The 16,737-nt window shown below is 39.2% G+C and overlaps 1 protein-coding gene across 1 annotated transcript in view; it reads left to right on the forward strand.

The window, feature by feature from the left end:
• Nucleotides 1-16,737, forward strand: part of LAMC2 (laminin subunit gamma 2) — a 72,578-nt gene that overhangs the window by 45,102 nt on the left and 10,739 nt on the right. Inside the window, exons 14-19 of the mRNA XM_077453130.1 lie at nucleotides 4,428-4,633; nucleotides 6,541-6,620; nucleotides 8,481-8,606; nucleotides 9,656-9,800; nucleotides 14,134-14,283; nucleotides 16,351-16,465. Of these exons, the coding sequence (XP_077309256.1) occupies nucleotides 4,428-4,633; nucleotides 6,541-6,620; nucleotides 8,481-8,606; nucleotides 9,656-9,800; nucleotides 14,134-14,283; nucleotides 16,351-16,465 (822 nt within the window). The remainder of the gene's footprint in view (nucleotides 1-4,427; nucleotides 4,634-6,540; nucleotides 6,621-8,480; nucleotides 8,607-9,655; nucleotides 9,801-14,133; nucleotides 14,284-16,350; nucleotides 16,466-16,737) is intronic.

Raw genomic sequence — 16,737 nt, forward strand, 5'->3', positions numbered from 1 at the left:
ATTAAACATTCGGACGCTGCATCAAAATAGGAACGCAGTGCCTATAATCGCATATTAGCTTGTGTAGCCACATTTCACAGGAAAAATAAATAGAGAAGGCAAATTTCGAAAGGATATTATTTCCAGAAATTTTACCCAAAAAAAAAAAAGTAGTTAAAATCTACCTAAGGGTGTTAACTGAAAATTGAATGGAAAAATGTGACCAGATCCACTCAAATAGGCGATTATTACATCGTAACACTCTTACATGGACGATGGCTTACGCATAAAAAGGGAATTTTTATTCTAATTTTTAAAAATTGAAAGTATAAAAATATAAAAACTTATAAAAATCAAATGTAGTCATGAGTTTTAAGGTATATATATATATATATATACTCAGATGTAGCGCTCTATTAATATAGTGGCCCAATCAAAAGGAGACCGGAAGTAATATGTGTCGACACATTAGGTGGACCAAACCCGAGTCGCCTTTAACCATCTACAAGTACACAAAAAGTACATTTTCCCCACATATTTCTACCATATATACCCAAAAAAGGAGGGGATAAGTGGAATAAAGTAAAAATATAGGTAAGAGAGATGGACAGACCTCATCTATCATCGATAAATGCATCTATATTACACACCAAGTCCGAACCAAACGGGGAGTGGGACCCAACACCCTACATCAACCATTATCGATGAATGCATTGATGTCCCACTCCACGTTTAGACCAAACGGGGAGTAAGACTTGATAGTGTATATCCAATACGTCTCTAACTTGGATACACCCCTGGTCATGGCACCCCCCCTCCAGGGTGGCGTATACCTATCAATGATCAAAAACTCTGTTCCTGTAGGGTCACTATTGTGACACTGCTTATAGTGTCTAGGGACAGTGTGTTTTGAATCTTTACTCTTGATAAGGGATATATGTTCGCCTACCCTGATTGCAAATGTCCTAATCGTCCTCCCTACATATTGCTTGCCACATGGGCAGGTGATTAGATATACCACATACTTGGTGTCACAAGTGCAAAAAGGCTTGATACTATGTGTCTTATTAGTGATTGTAGAGGTAAATTCAGTGGCCTTACGTCTCCCTAAGGTATTGTATCTACATACACTGCACTTTTTACAGGGGTAGAAACCCGTCATATTGTGGAAAAAGGATGGACGATTGGGTGGATCTAAGATATTGGGGGCTATACTCTTCTGTAGGGAAGGAACCCCCCTGAAAAGTATCTTAGCTTGTTCGGGTAGCTTGGGGCCCAACACGGAATCGTTTTTTAGTATACTCCAATGTTTGTTTATAATAGACTTGATCTGTCTATGCTGTGATGAAAACGTTGTTATCATAGACCATCTGTAAGTATCATCAGGTGCATTTTGTGTTTTCTCAACAATGAGGTCCTCTCTATTGGTTTCCGCAACCTTGCATATTTCCCTATCCAAAATAGCTCTATCGTACCCCTTATCTTCAAATTTCTGCCTAAGATTTTTGGCTTGTATTTTGAATGTCTCTAGATCTGTACAATTCCTCCGGAGACGTAGAAACTGGCTCCGTGGAACAGAATTAAGCCACGCTCTGTGGTGGCAGCTATCTAGGGGAATGAAGCTGTTCCGATCAGTTTCTTTGAAATGTGTTTTGAACACGAATTTATTATTTAATATTTCAATTTCTAGATCCAAGAAGTTAATCTTAGAGGTGCTCATTTCTAGCGATAATGAGATACCCCTATCATTGTGGTTCAAAGTACCAAAAAATTCTCTTAGCGATTCGGGTGTGCCATTCCATAGGAGGAGGATGTCGTCTATATATCTTGCCCATAAAGCCAACGAGGGGTTATGATGGGCATAGACGACATCCTCCTCCCACTTTGCCATAAATAAATTGGCAAGACTGGGGGCAAATTTGGCCCCCATTGCTACACCTCTCTGCTGTGAATAGTAATTCCCATTAAACCAAAAATAATTATGCTCGGTTGCAAACTCAAGCAGTTCAATGAGATAGTCGCGTTGGAAAGGCGCTAGAGAATCTTCTTGATCCAAAAAATAGCGGACAGCTTCTATACCCCTTCTATGTGGAATGCAAGTATATAGAGAAGCCACATCTGCTGTGGCAATAATGCATTCATCCTGGGGAGTTATATTTGCCAGTCTCCTAATTGTCGCTCCTGTATCCTTAAGATACGAAGGAGTTTTTTTCACTAAAGGTTGCAGGTAGAAATCTATATATCGACCTATACGTGAGGTGATAGAATTGATACCACTCACTATAGGCCTGCCGGGAGGGTTAATCGCATCTTTATGAATCTTTGGTAGATAATATATAGTGGGAATTCTTGGAGCAATAGGGATCAAAAATGATTTTTCTTTCTTATTCAGAATTTTCGAGTCGTATCCTTTCTCGACAAGGCTCTTAAGTTGTCTTTTGTAAAGATTTGTGGGATTGTTAGGGAGTAATTTATATGTCCCCGGTTCTTCTAGTATCCTGCACATTTCGGCTTTATACTGTTCCTTGTCCAGGATAACAATCCCACCCCCTTTGTCAGCAGGACGCACGACGACCTCCTTTTGTTCACACAAAGAGTTAAAACCGGCCTGTGAGAGGGTGGACCTATTCACATGCTTAATAGGAAGTTTCTCTAGGTCACCAAGTACAAGATCCTTAAAAATCTTTACCGCCGGAGCTGTAGGTACAGGGGGTGCAAATAAAGACGGGTTAGATAACCCTGAATGTACAGTGCCAAACGTGGCTGCTGTATATCCTGTTCTAAACGGATTAGTTGTCAAATATCTTTGAACATTAATTTTCCTAATAAATTTGTGTACATCTATGAAGGTGTTAAATTTATTAAGACTTTTGGGGGGTGCATATTTTAATCCCTTATCCAATACAGATAACTCTGCTTGGGAAAAGGTTTTTTTACTTAGATTAAAAACACCCTTTCCTATCAAACTCGCCTTCTTTTTCCTCCGCTGTAGTCGTTTCCCCCCTCTGCACCCTCTCTTGGATCCTGGCCTCTTTTTTTGGTATATGGATCCTCGCAAAAATCCTGATTTCTAAAATTACTATTGGGTGGATTGTATGTAGATGGTGTATAGGCATTGTTTCTAATTTCATTGTCTCTCTGATCCCTTAGTGGAGAAAACCTGTTGTATGTAGAAACTGGAGCTACATTATGATTTTGAGACCCCACATAGTGCGAATTCGGGGGTGCACGTCTAGGTGACGGAGAGTAATATGATGTCTCATTATAATCTCTAAGCTGGTAATCATCGCGGTTGAAAGGACGTCCTCGATTGGACCCTCTTCCACCTCTTTTACCCCGATGATTACCCCTCCCCCTCTGTGGCTTATTAGGAGTATGGGGGTAAAAATGTTGTACTGTGTACTGAGAGGGTGGTAGGCCCTCATCAGGGTATCTCTGTACAACATCACCATGGGGCATAGGGGGTCTGACTTCCACAGGCCTCATAGTGGAACCGACATCTTGAGGTCCACTTGGGGGTTGTGTGTCATCACTCTGAACACACCTTCCCCACGTGAAACATGGTGGTGGCAGCATCATATTGTGGGGATGCTTTTCTTCAGCAGCTACAGAGAAGCTGGTCAGAGTTGATGAGAAGGTGGATGGAAGATACAGGGCAATCTTAGAAGAAAACCAGGTAGAGTCTGCAAAAGACTTGAGACTGGGGTAGAGGTTCACCTTCCAGCAGGACAACGACCCTAAACATACAGCCAAAGCTACAATGGAATGGTTTAGATCAAATAATATTTATGTGTTAGAATGGCACAGTCAAAGTCCAGACCTAAATGCAATTGAGAATCTGTGGCAAAACTTGAAAATTGCTGTTCACAGACACTCTCCATCCAATCTGACAGAGCTTGAGCTATTTTGCAAAGAAGAATGGGAAACCATTTCAATCTCTAGATGTGCAAAGCTGGTAGACACATCCCATGTAGAGACATCCCCAAAACCACTTGCAGCTGTAATTTTCACATCTTTATTTGTAAAAAAATTGGAAAACAGTTTATTATTTTCCTTCCACTTCACAATTATGTGTCACTTTGTGTTGGTCTATCACATAAAATCCCAGTAAAATACATTTACGTTTTTGGTTGTAATATGAGAAAATGTGGAACATTTAAAGGGGTGTGAATACTTTTTCAAGGCACTGTATCTGACTACATAATGATTTATGCAGATAGCAGCAGAATTTAGTAAAGAGTGTGTGATCCTCTCTATGATTTCTATTAATTGGTATTTTGTCTGACTAGAGTATTGCCTTGAGACAAGGCTGCTTAATGGCTTTGCTATGGCGCCACATCAGTCATAGTCATGACGCTGGCTATAGCCATTAATTATGATTCTCCCTATGTGATTTGATTGATGTGTTAAAGAAAAACTTATTTAGTAACCATGTTCCCGTTCATTAGCTACAGAACAATCCTTGCAAAGACAGATGTCAGCACTGCAGGGGTTACAAACTGATACCCAGAATGACTTGGTACATGCGCAGGCCAAGATACAGCAAGTACAGACCCAGACCGGAGAGTACCAGAGCCGCCTACAGGAGACCAAGATGAAGATAGCAGTGGCAAGGCAGCAGCTTGAGGGGGGGCAGGCAGAACTGAACCGAATGGTGAGTCGCATCAGTCACATTATAAAAAAATAAAGTGATTACATTGATTGTGTTTTAAATATGCATTATGATTATTTTTCACCTCTTAATATTCACTTTTTGCTATTGTTTTATTAATAAGTATACGTTAAAACTTTAAGAAGACTATTGGTCTTTAAAGATGGACTACAGCAAACTCTGTCTTTGAGAAATGAAAGCGGAGTTCCACCCTAAAATAAAAGTTGCATTAAAAGACTCCTTTTAACCTCAAAAAAACATTTGGAGGAAATGTATTTTTTTTATACTTACCATAAAGGCCCTGTTGCTATGTAGTCCTCGTAATCTGCCACTTCCTGGTCCGCGGAGCTCCTCATGACTTCCTCACTCGCCTATGCTCCTGGGAAATGATGACACATCATTTCCCAGGAGTCTACGCTATGGCCGCTGTTGAATCGCACATGCGCAAGATGGAGAGGTACATGCTGGTTAGCCAGCATGCACCTCTCAAAAGCTATTCCAGGAAGCGATCGCGATTGGGCTTCACATGCCCACATTCATGATGGAAATTGCCACAAACAGAGGAATAAATAATTACATTAAGAAATTTATATTATTGAACAATAGATCATGATAATTGTATACTGTTTTTTGAATTTCATTAGCAATAATGCTAGGATCCAAAAAAAAATTTTTTTTTTTCACTGGAACTCCGCTTTAACACAAAAATAAGATTATAATAAAATAAATAAAAAAATAAATAAATTACAATTCAATAAAAAAAAAATCTGTATGTCCAGCCCACTAAAATTCCCCAAAGGATTTCTTCACTTTAAAAGTGGATTAAAAGTAATATTAAACCCCAAAACAACAATATATTGCAGCGTACCAGTCCTTAGCTGTTTGGCTACATTTGTTTTTAGCCTTTTTTTCCTTTATTTCAGCTGATGATCCAGCCATTAATACACTGTCTCTGGGCTGGTTCACACCAGGACACAGCACGTTCCTATGCTGTTTACATGTAGTTCTATGTGCTGCAATTCCAGCCTATTAATCTTGAATGGGCTACAATCGCGCCGCACCAAAAGTAGTGCATCCGTTACTTTTGGAAACTCACTGCCATCAGATGGCATGGTACTTCTGTACCATGCCATCCGGTACAGACAAGTGCACTGTGTTTGGGGAGTCTTTAACTTAATATTGACACCCACTGCAGATCGCAACTGCAGCGTGTCTTCAATAGGATGCGGGAAATGCACACAGAACGCAGGTTTCCCGCACCTCATTCTGGTGTGAACTGGTGGGTGTCTGCATTCTGGATGAAATAGTAAAGCAGACACCTTTGGGCATCAGCATTGTCAGATTTGGGAGAAGGTAGTGTTCGACGGACTAGCGGGTATAGATAGACTTGACTAACAGCTTTATAGGCAATTACAACAAAAGTGTTGTTCTTTTTGGAATAACAGTTAATATAAATGAATAAAAGCTGATGATTGTTAGCACCCCAGTGGTGAATGGTTTGCCTCAACCCTCCATCTGTTACTTTGTTGGGAAAGCTTGTTCTATTAATGTAAGCCGCAAAAATAACAGACTTACTGGCTAAATCGCCAGGGGAAAATAAAGGAAAACAGCCCAAAAAAATAAAATTAATATAACTGCCACACCTAATGATCCATAACATGCAATTTAATATATTTTGTTTGTTTTTGGGTTTAATACCACTTTAAGCTAGATTTACTCTGGACTGATCTTGTGTGATACGTTCTGGTGTTTTTGTTTTTTATGTATGGTACTGTCTTCGCTTTAGTTTGTCATTTTCCATTACCCTCGCTGTGAAATCTTCTACCCATAAATCCTTTATGTTTCAATATCTTTTAAGATGCAGAATTATATTTTTATGTATAGTACTTATATTGTTTTTTGCATAACAGACTTTTCCTTCTGAGAATGTGAACTGGAACTCAAGCAGATATTCTACACTTGGTCAAGAAGCCCAGAGAATCGCAACTAGGTAGGACCACATCTTGTACACACGTAGAGCAATATTGGTTTAATTTCCCTGCCTCACTATAGCAGGTGTAATGGAAATTTGTAAGTTCTGTATATAATTGTATTCTATTTTATATGTATTGCACACTGCCCTTACTGTGCACACGGCACTAATAATGTTTTCATTACATGTTTGCATTCTTTCGAGTCCTGATTAGAATTAGCCTGCCTATGTAACGCCCCTTGTTACCATAAATGTGCTAGAACCCGTTGCTTTCCTTCTCTCTCTTGTTTCCCCATTGTCAAATAACCAGCCTATGCCAGAGTAGCATTGTGCAGTAATAGTAGGAATGCTGCTTCCTGAACCCTTAAAGCAGAACATAGTTTTTCATTTTGGATAGGGAATGAAGGGGGGGGGGGGGGGTTAGAACCCCTGTTGGTTTATTTTTTCCTGTCCCATAATCCAAACAGGAAGTGAGAGGAAATCCCTGCAAATTAAGGGAATTTCTTGGGGATCCACAGGCCACCAGAACTAGTGTCCCCATTGGAAGATTTTCTCTATATTACTTTTCTTGGAACAAGCCAAAATGTGGGATTTTATTTTACTTTCACTTTTAATGAAAACAGTAAAAAGGACAAATAGAGAGGGGGGATCTCCCTAACAGGAGCACAGACAGCAATACAAACTGACAGGGGTTCTAATCCCTCTCCACTCTATCCAAAACTAAAGAAAACATTTTTTCATTTAGTTATACTTTAAAGCTAAACTCCAGGCATGAGAACTTATATGTAAATGTATTTCTCAATAGCAACAAAAAGATAAAAAAAATCTACTTTGTGTGCACCAAATGCCTTTACAAACCCCAATATCACCCTATATAGTAGCAGTTACATCATCACTGTCCTGTTTATAGCCAGTGCAGAAAGCAGAGCTGTGGGAGGGGCCCAGCAGGCTCCACCCATTACAGGCTTCCTGCAGAAAACTACAGGAAGGGGTGGAGACAAGACCAGTCACCCTGCACAAGGAGAGAGAGCAGCAGTGACCGGTCCTTTTGCAGGAAGTTCCTGCACAATGGCAAAGTTTCATACTGGATTACTGTACAGAAATTCACAAACCAAGATTCAAGGAAGAATACAAACTACTCATGTATGTACACAATATATGTTTATCCTGGAGTCCAGCTTTAAAGTTGCAAAGATATTATTGCATTCTGAAAGATACACACTGCATATTTTGACTGCAGAGACTGATGGGTGGAGTTGAGAATCCCTGTGCCTAATCATAGGTTTAAGATTATAAGTGTTCTGAAAACAGTAGAGACTCGTATGCCAGCATTGTCGAATATCCAGGAAGAGGGGAAATCTGACACACCCAGATATACAGCACTAATGCAGCTGCATCTATACCATTATTTTCTGTTGTCTATATATGATGAGATCGGGGGCGGCTGGCTGACTTTACCCTTTTGCAGCAGGAAGTTTTATCTCTAAGGAATATTAATGAATCATGACTTTTTTTGTTGTTGAGATGAACACATAGAACACTGTGTATATTCAATCAATGTATCCATGACAACAGATGGAACCAATCTATGTGCTCAGTGGCAGAGAGCAAGCCATAACCCATCAATAATGAAATAATATACAAACTGTTATGGCAGCTAATTAATGGTGAAGAAAATTGTGGGAGTTTGGAGGACGTTAGTGATAATTAGGTTTTACTGTGTTTGATTGCCAACAATGTGATCACGTCTCCTTTTTAAATTAATTTCTATAAAATAACATAGAAAGAAAGATTAGACTGTAAGCACCATTTCCACCCTGATGTCCCTTCATGCTTCCCTTGTATCTAATGGAATCCTTTCCTCTTTGCTGAACTCAGACTCGAACAAGAGGCTCAGATGATAGCACAGAGCTCAGGAGACGCCCTGGCGGATACACAAAGATCGATGCAGATTCTACGATCAGGAGACGCAGACCTCGATGCTGCAGAGAAACTGAGATCAAGGTATAGGGTTCTGTATGTAAAATGCACTCATACATGACACTTTACACATCTAAATCCTGCACTGTTCAACAAGGACAGACACATGGTCATAGTAGAGCTATGCTTTCAGCAGATAGGAAATCTTAAGTGATATTACATAAATATTCCAAAAATCTTACCCCTGTGGACCACAAATTGTGGTGTTCCGTGACATTTGGGGTAACTACAGAATTATCACGCCTACCTTTTTACAAATAGAAAAAGAAGTTTCTATATTCGTTCCTTATTTTGGAAATTCTTTTTCATCCTCCAAGTCACTGTAATATAGAGGGATATTGGACGGTCTACACCTGTACAATTAAAACCATGGGTTTAGAGCAGAAATGAAAAAATATATACATGTATTTTTTTTTCATTTTGGATGAGGGTTATAACCCCTGTCAGGACATTTTTTTTCCATCGATGTCCCATTGGGGAGATTTCTCTCCACTTCCTTTCACATAGCCAAAACAGGATGTGAGAGGACATCCATCCAAAGTAATGGAATCCCTGGTTGTCACCAGAACTAATGTCCCCATTGGAAGATCCCTCCTCCATTCCTGTCCTGGGGACAACCCAAAATTTGGGATTTTCCTGCACTTTCACTGAAAATGGTAAACAGCACAAATAGAGAGGGTGAATCACCCTAACAAGGGGCACAGACAGCAAAAAACAAAAAACTGACAGGTATTTTAATCTCTTTGCATTCTAATTGGCTAGATAGTAAAAAATAAATTTCCAGCAGCTCAAAGACACATCTACTAATAATTCATTGCAATGGCTGTAAAGCAAAGCATCGTGGCTGCAGCATTGTACACCCCCAGACACTGCCTCTGCAGTTAAAGGGATAGTGGTTGAGGCAACAGCTCAATTTATAGTTTATAATATATTTGTGTCAGAGTGTGCTGAAGAATTTTTGGGATTGCTCTAAATATTTTCATGTAACCTAAGGCCATATAAATGCCCTGCTCTAGCCAAATCAATAATTAGCTTATTTTGAAATTGTCTTTTGATGTATTTTGTCTTTACAGACTATATGATGTCCGGACTCAGGTTGGCACATTGGAGACTGAGGCCATCCAGGCTGCTGCCTCTGCAGAGAGATCCTACCAGGAGAGTTCTCAGACTGCTCGGGAATTAGCACAAGCTTCCCTTGGGCTTCCCATACAGTTCCAGGTAATGACACGACTCACGTCTCTTGATGGATGCTGCTGGTACTCCTATGACACTGATAACAGCTATTTGTGAATGCTGCTGGAAATATCATATGACCCTGAAACTTGCTTGTTGTGCACTGATGAATGGATTCATATTCCTGGAAATCTGAAAGATGAGCAAACTCAGTTTTATCGAACTTCCAGGAATTCACTTCTAGAAAACAGAACTAAGGAACCCTAACTGTGTACAGTTTTCTATATTTTACATATAGAAAGCCATACTGTATAGTCTCACATCAGTTTTGTTACATATATTGTTTGTGTATAGCATTTGGAACTTTTTTATTTAATTTTTTTATACTTTTTGTGGCAGCAACTTTAAGGGGCATATTTATAAAAAAAAATCATAGCTATCCAACCTGGGAAACTGCATTTACGTTCACGTGCGAATGGAGGCAACATTGAATGTTATTTGGCTATTTTTTCGCCAGGTTATACAGAATAAATCAGGAAAATACCACATTATGGTCACTTGATAAAGGTAAAAAAAATATAGGAAATAAATACTTATTTTCTATGATCATCAACTAAATTTAGTGGCCCTAATGTAGTATTTTTCTAATTCTCTCTATGTATAACATTCATTTATTATAAAAGAGAGCAAAAAGAAAGAAACTGCGCTACGGAATAAGAATGATATTGGTCGGAAGCTGCAATTCAAATGTACACCAAAAATACACAAAACAGAAAGAGAAAAAAAGAGAACTGCGCTAACCTCAAATGCCCAAAGTGAATGGGGTATGTGTATGTGCCAAACCCACGATATGAGTCTTAGTATCTTATTGTCTCTAAGACCACCTCAAAGATATAATGCATACTATTATATGTACAAATAAATAAAATTAAATACAAAAATGAGACACAGATACGTGTCAATAATGTGAATTACCCAAACGCAGTACAGATTGTGTAGATCTCTGTGCATATACCCCTAAAGTAAAAAATTATTTTGTTTTTAGTTTTTTTACATAAAATGAATTATCAAAAAGTATTCTGAGACACTCTATATAATGTCCATATAATTATATACCAAAATATTATGAAATGTCCATATGGTAAATAAACACCGGTGAAGAAAAACTTCAAAGAGCTGAATTAGAAGTGCACAAATTAAAAATCTTCTCCAGAAATGTAATGTGCTTTTCCCATCACCGAATGAATGAATTGGCTCCTTACCAGATCCAAGCGACCCCCCATTACAGAGGGTCACCACAGGCAAAAACAATCAAAGGATATCCGGATAACGGTTCCCCCTCAGACGATCCCGAATCTTTCACGCAATAGGGCTATGGCTGTTGCTCCACATATCACTCCCAACTCAACGTGGTATCACATAGGGAAAAACATAGGCTCCAGATAGTGTAAAACCAATGATTTTAATGTGCAAAAAACGAGCGTATACACTTACATAAAAGACTTTAAAAGCAGGTTCAAAACAGAAGCGTGCACCGGCCGGACACACGCCAACGCAGAGACCAACCCGTCCTTCTTGGTCTAAAAAGAACGAACACGACTGGGGTGACGTCGACACGTTCGCACCGCCCTACGCGTTTCGTATGTGGAGCAACAGCCATAGCCCTATTGCGTGAAAGATTCGGGATCGCCTGAGGGGGAACCGTTATCCGGATATCCTTTGATTGTTTTTGCCTGTGGTGACCCTCTGTAACGGGGGGTCGCTTGGATCTGGTAAGGAGCCAATTCATTCATTCGGTGATGGGAAAAGCACATTACATTTCTGGAGAAGATTTTTAATTTGTGCACTTCTAATTCAGCTCTTTGAAGTTTTTCTTCACCGGTGTTTATTTACCATATGGACATTTCATAATATTTTGGTATATAATTATATGGACATTATATAGAGTGTCTCAGAATACTTTTTGATAATTCATTTTATGTAAAAAAACTAAAAACAAAATAATTTTTTACTTTAGGGGTATATGCACAGAGATCTACACAATCTGTACTGCGTTTGGGTAATTCACATTATTGACACGTATCTGTGTCTCATTTTTGTATTTAATTTTATTTATTTGTACATATAATAGTATGCATTATATCTTTGAGGTGGTCTTAGAGACAATGAGATACTAAGACTCATATCGTGGGTTTGGCACATACACATACCCCATTCACTTTGGGCATTTGAGGTTAGCGCAGTTCTCTTTTTTTCTCATTCATTTATTATAACCCTAAGAAGTCTATAAAAAATAAAAAAAAGATTTGCTTTTCAAGTGTCTTAGCATTTCGTCAAAAGCCACAGATATTACATAATTAAAACAGAGGTCCACCCTAAAGTGGACCTTCCGCTCATTGGAACCCTCCCCCCCTCCGGCGCCACAATTGGCACCTTTCAGGGGGGAGGGGGGTGCAGGTACCTGTACAGTACAAGTATCTGCACCCACTTCCAGCGTAGATTCTGCAGAAGGTACGCCCCTTTCTGCAGAATCTACGCCCCTTTCCGAAGGTCCCCCGCTGCCTGCTGGGAAACACACGGATCCCAGAGACAGCGGGGACCATCCTTATTGCGCAGCGCGACTCGTGCATGCGCAGTAGGGAACCGGGAAATGAAGCCGAAAGGCTCCACTTCCTGATTCCCATACCCAAGATGGCGGTGGCAGCACCCGAGAGAAGGTCGAGAGATCAGCTTCGGGTGCCGACATCGCAGGCGCGCTGGGCGGGTAAGTGTCATTATTTTAAAAGTCAGCAGCTGCAGTATTTGTAGCTGCTGGCTTTAAAAAAAAAAAAAAAAAATGGCGAACTCCCGGCGGACTCCCGCTTTAATGTTTGTAATATGTGTAACATGTCAGTTCCCATTTGTTGCCTTTTGCATGGAAAATGTAACATCGCCCTGTAAAAGACAACAAATAGAAACTGACATTTCACTATTATTACAAGCATTACGGGTATTATTCATAACTTTTGGTGAATGCTGAGACATTCATAAAGATATTTTTTTTATATATAAATAGTCCCCTAAATTATTATTATTATACAGGATTTATATAGTGCTGACAGTTTGCACAGTACATTTAATTTATACAATTCAATAAAGGAAGAATCAGAGGGCCCTGCTCATTAGCGCTTAAAATCTAGGAGGGAGGGTCAAGTGATATGAAAGGGTAATATCTGTGGTCGATGAGCTGATGAAGAAAATAAAGACGGTTATTAGGTGGAGGCACGGTAAGCTTCTCCGAAGAGAAACGTTTTCAGGGATGGCCTAAAAGTAGATAGATTTGGAGATAGTCTGACAGATTGGGTTACGGTATTCCAGAAGATGGGAGAGGCTCGGGAGAAGTCCTGGTGATAAGGTGATGAGGGAGTTAGAGAGCAGGAGGTCTTGGGAGGAACGAAGAGGACGATTAGGTTGATATTTTGAGACTAGACTAGTGATGTAGCTGGGGGCAGAGTTGTGGATGGCTTTGTATCTTATTGTTAGTATTTTGAATTTAATTCATTGGGTGAGTGGCAGCCAATGGAGGGATTGGCAGAGAACAGTAGCAGACACTGAGTGGTTTGTAAATTACTCTTCCTCCAATCCAGCCTATGCAGCAAGAACTTTCAGCTGACACAAAGCAACACAATAAAAAATACAGATTTAAGGGTATTAGACTAGCTGAACTGAAAATGATTTTGTGACTGTAAGGGATTACATGTAAATGAATGGATGATTTAAAGTAGTAGTAAAGTACAAACAAAAAATAAAAATGACCACCGGGCAGTTTAAGTCATAATGTACTAGTTTACAACACATACTAGCATATTGTGATAGACATAAAACAAAGTCCTCCATCCATCTTCACCTGGTTTTCCGTCTGGGTTCACAGGCTGCAGCCGTTTGAATGGCTGGGCCGCGATGACGTCACAGTTGCGGTACAGTGCTCCCAATGGACGCCATACTCCAATATGCCTTCCAATCAGAGCACAGTGTGCATGTGCCGGTGGTGTCACCAGCCTCTACTAATGTGAATATCTCCTAAAGGGTATATGTTTAGGAGATATTCATCGTACCTATGGTAAGCCTTATCATAGACTTACCTGATGGTAGTAGTCATAAAGCAGACTTTACTACTGCTTTAAGTATTTTCCTTCTGTTCATTCTAAAAAGTCACAGTTGGCAGGTTCTGCTTATTAGGTTTTTTGAGAAGAAGTCAACTGCATGTTGGAAAATATTATACTTCATTATTCTTGCTTAAAAATAAAAGCATTCAGTTCCAACAACATCACATGAGAGCAAAACAAATTCTGCATGAGGAAAGTTATGGCCGTCACTGATGCATCTTTTTAATTATCAGGAGGAGATGGAGCGTCTTAGGCGAGAATCTTCATCCTTGAGAACTTCAGTAGAAGCAGAAATATCTCAGAGCAAAAATTTACAGAACAAACTCAACGTCTGGGAGCAGAGTGCCGAGCAGCAACTTTTTGAAGGGCAAAAGTACAAACAGGTGGGAACATATAATACATTATAACCACCCAGTATCTGATTCACTGACAGTATGGGAATATAAATCAATATTGTTTCTGTGTGAGTCAGTTTCTGTATGTGATACAATCTCCGTACAATCTCCTTTAGATTTACCAACACATTGTAATAGGAGGACACACTTAAACAATCCATTCAATTTGTATAAAATCAGATTGGCTCTTGTACTACGGAGTTGATGGTATATCTAAAATAGATTGCACAAGACGATTGTATAATGCAATGGTTTCCAAACTGCGACCCACGGGCCAAATGCTGCCCTTTGCTAGCCTTTTTTTTGGCCCTGGGGCACTATTCTTCCCACTGACACCAAGGGTGGACCATAATTCCAGCCACCAACACCAATGATGGAGCAATATTCCTCCAACATGATGTCAGCATTGGGCCACTATTACTCCAACATGATATCAATGATGTGGCACTATTCCTTCTACTAACCATGACATCATTTCTATACTCCCACGGACCTCAAAGCCTGTGGCATTGTTTATTCCTACTGAATCCAGGATATTTTCTCTCCCACTGACCACAATCTGGTCCTCCTAAAGTCTGAAGGACAGTAAACTGGCCTTTGTTTAGAAAGTTTGGAGACCTCTGGTATATTATGTACTGTATAACCTTAGCAAGTTATACATTATACAATTTTCTTGTACAATTTTCCTTTAGATTGACCAAAACCATAAAATATGAGGTCAAGCCAAAACAATTAAAATTTGTATGCAATCAGGCAGGCCCTTGCACTACATAGTTGAAGGTATATCTAAAGGAAATTGAACAAGAAAATTGTATAATGTATGGCCAGCTTTAGAGACATTTGTAAAAAGGTGCCACATGGTACACACGTTGAATTGTTTTGATATTCAGATTGCATCTATAAAAATTATTTGTACATTTGGGTATTTTTTTACTGATATTTTGAGCTTTTTTTAGGTTGATTCTCAATTTTTTATCATACTATCCAATTGGAATTTGGTTTAACTAGAGCCAATTATAATACACACACAACTATTGTAAGAAAGTATTTGTAAATACAATTCAAAATTCCAATCAGATCTAAAAACTTGATGTGTGTGGCCAGAGTAAGACTGAGAATAATAAACCACACCAATCCAGAGATTCTCTTCCCTAAAGCAGCCTGTCTACTCTCTGAGCCTGATCTGACTACATTACATATTAGTTCATATATAATTTGACTTTTTTTTTATAATACAAATATCTGGAAACCAAGATTCCAATGTCTTTGATGTGAAATCACTATACTAAAGTCTCATTGGCTGCTTTGGGTTTTCATGCTTTGCACACAATCATTTTGCTTTGCTATTTTATTGAAGCAAACCAAATCTGACACATAGCAGACCTCCCTCACATCCCATTAGAGAGGTATGCATTATAGAGTGTCAGAATGCCAATTGTGGTGGTGGTAGTGAAAATCACATTAGGGGGATTACTGGTTTGCTATTTAATATATTATATTATATATTAAATTATTAATTATATTTTAACTGGGGGTGCCGGTGATGCTCAGAGATGCACAGAGACACTAAGCAACACTCCGTTCCCGAGTTTCTCTGAGCGACCTCGCAACTCTGACCAAATGTGGTACTGCATACACCAGCAGTGACTGTGGACCCAATTATCTGAGTTTACATTGATTCCTATGGGGAAACTTGCTTTGATATACGAGTGCTTTGGATTACAAGCATGCTTCTGGAACAAATTATGCTCGTAATCCAAGGTACTATTGTACTGGTGTGGGATAGTGCGGTGCTCTCCACCCCAGGAAGCCTGGTCAGGACTCAATATGTAACATATGTATATATATATAGATAGTGTATTTATTATAATAATATAATAATATTTTCTTTCTCTATTCTGCTAAATAAGAGCAAAAGAAAATCCTTTATATTTCAGAATAATAATACTCATAAGAGAAAAGCTGTTTCAGACAGATGTAGTGGCTTAAACATTCATGAGTGTGAAATACTGATCAGTAGTATGTAATGTCATGGTGTGATCCATTGTCTTGCAGATGGGGGATCAGCTGTTGTCACGGGCAAATGCTGCAAAGAATAAAGCCAATCAGGCCATGATGTCAGGGAACGCTACATACTATGAGATCGAGGGGATGCTCAGTAGCCTGAAGGGTGGGTATGCTGTCAACTGTCTAAAAATTTTTTTGCAAAAATACTACAAAATATTTGTTAGACTTATTCAGAGTACTTGCTAGTTCTATCGTAGGCCAATTTCTACACTGTAAGGTGTTTTTGGCAGAGATTCTATTCCTAGAGCTTTCTCTATTTGAGTATGATTTTGTACATCATAATGTAAACAGCTGCATATTGGTGCCGTATAAAATAATAAGGGATGGCACCTTCCTGAGCTGTAGCTTTGGCGCACCCATAAAATATGGTGCAGC

The sequence above is a fragment of the Lithobates pipiens genome, unplaced genomic scaffold (genome assembly GCF_037356315.1).
Source record: "Lithobates pipiens isolate NorthernLeopardFrog02 unplaced genomic scaffold, aLitPip1_a1.2 Scaffold_23, whole genome shotgun sequence".
In the NCBI taxonomy this organism is placed as follows: domain Eukaryota; kingdom Metazoa; phylum Chordata; class Amphibia; order Anura; family Ranidae; genus Lithobates; species Lithobates pipiens.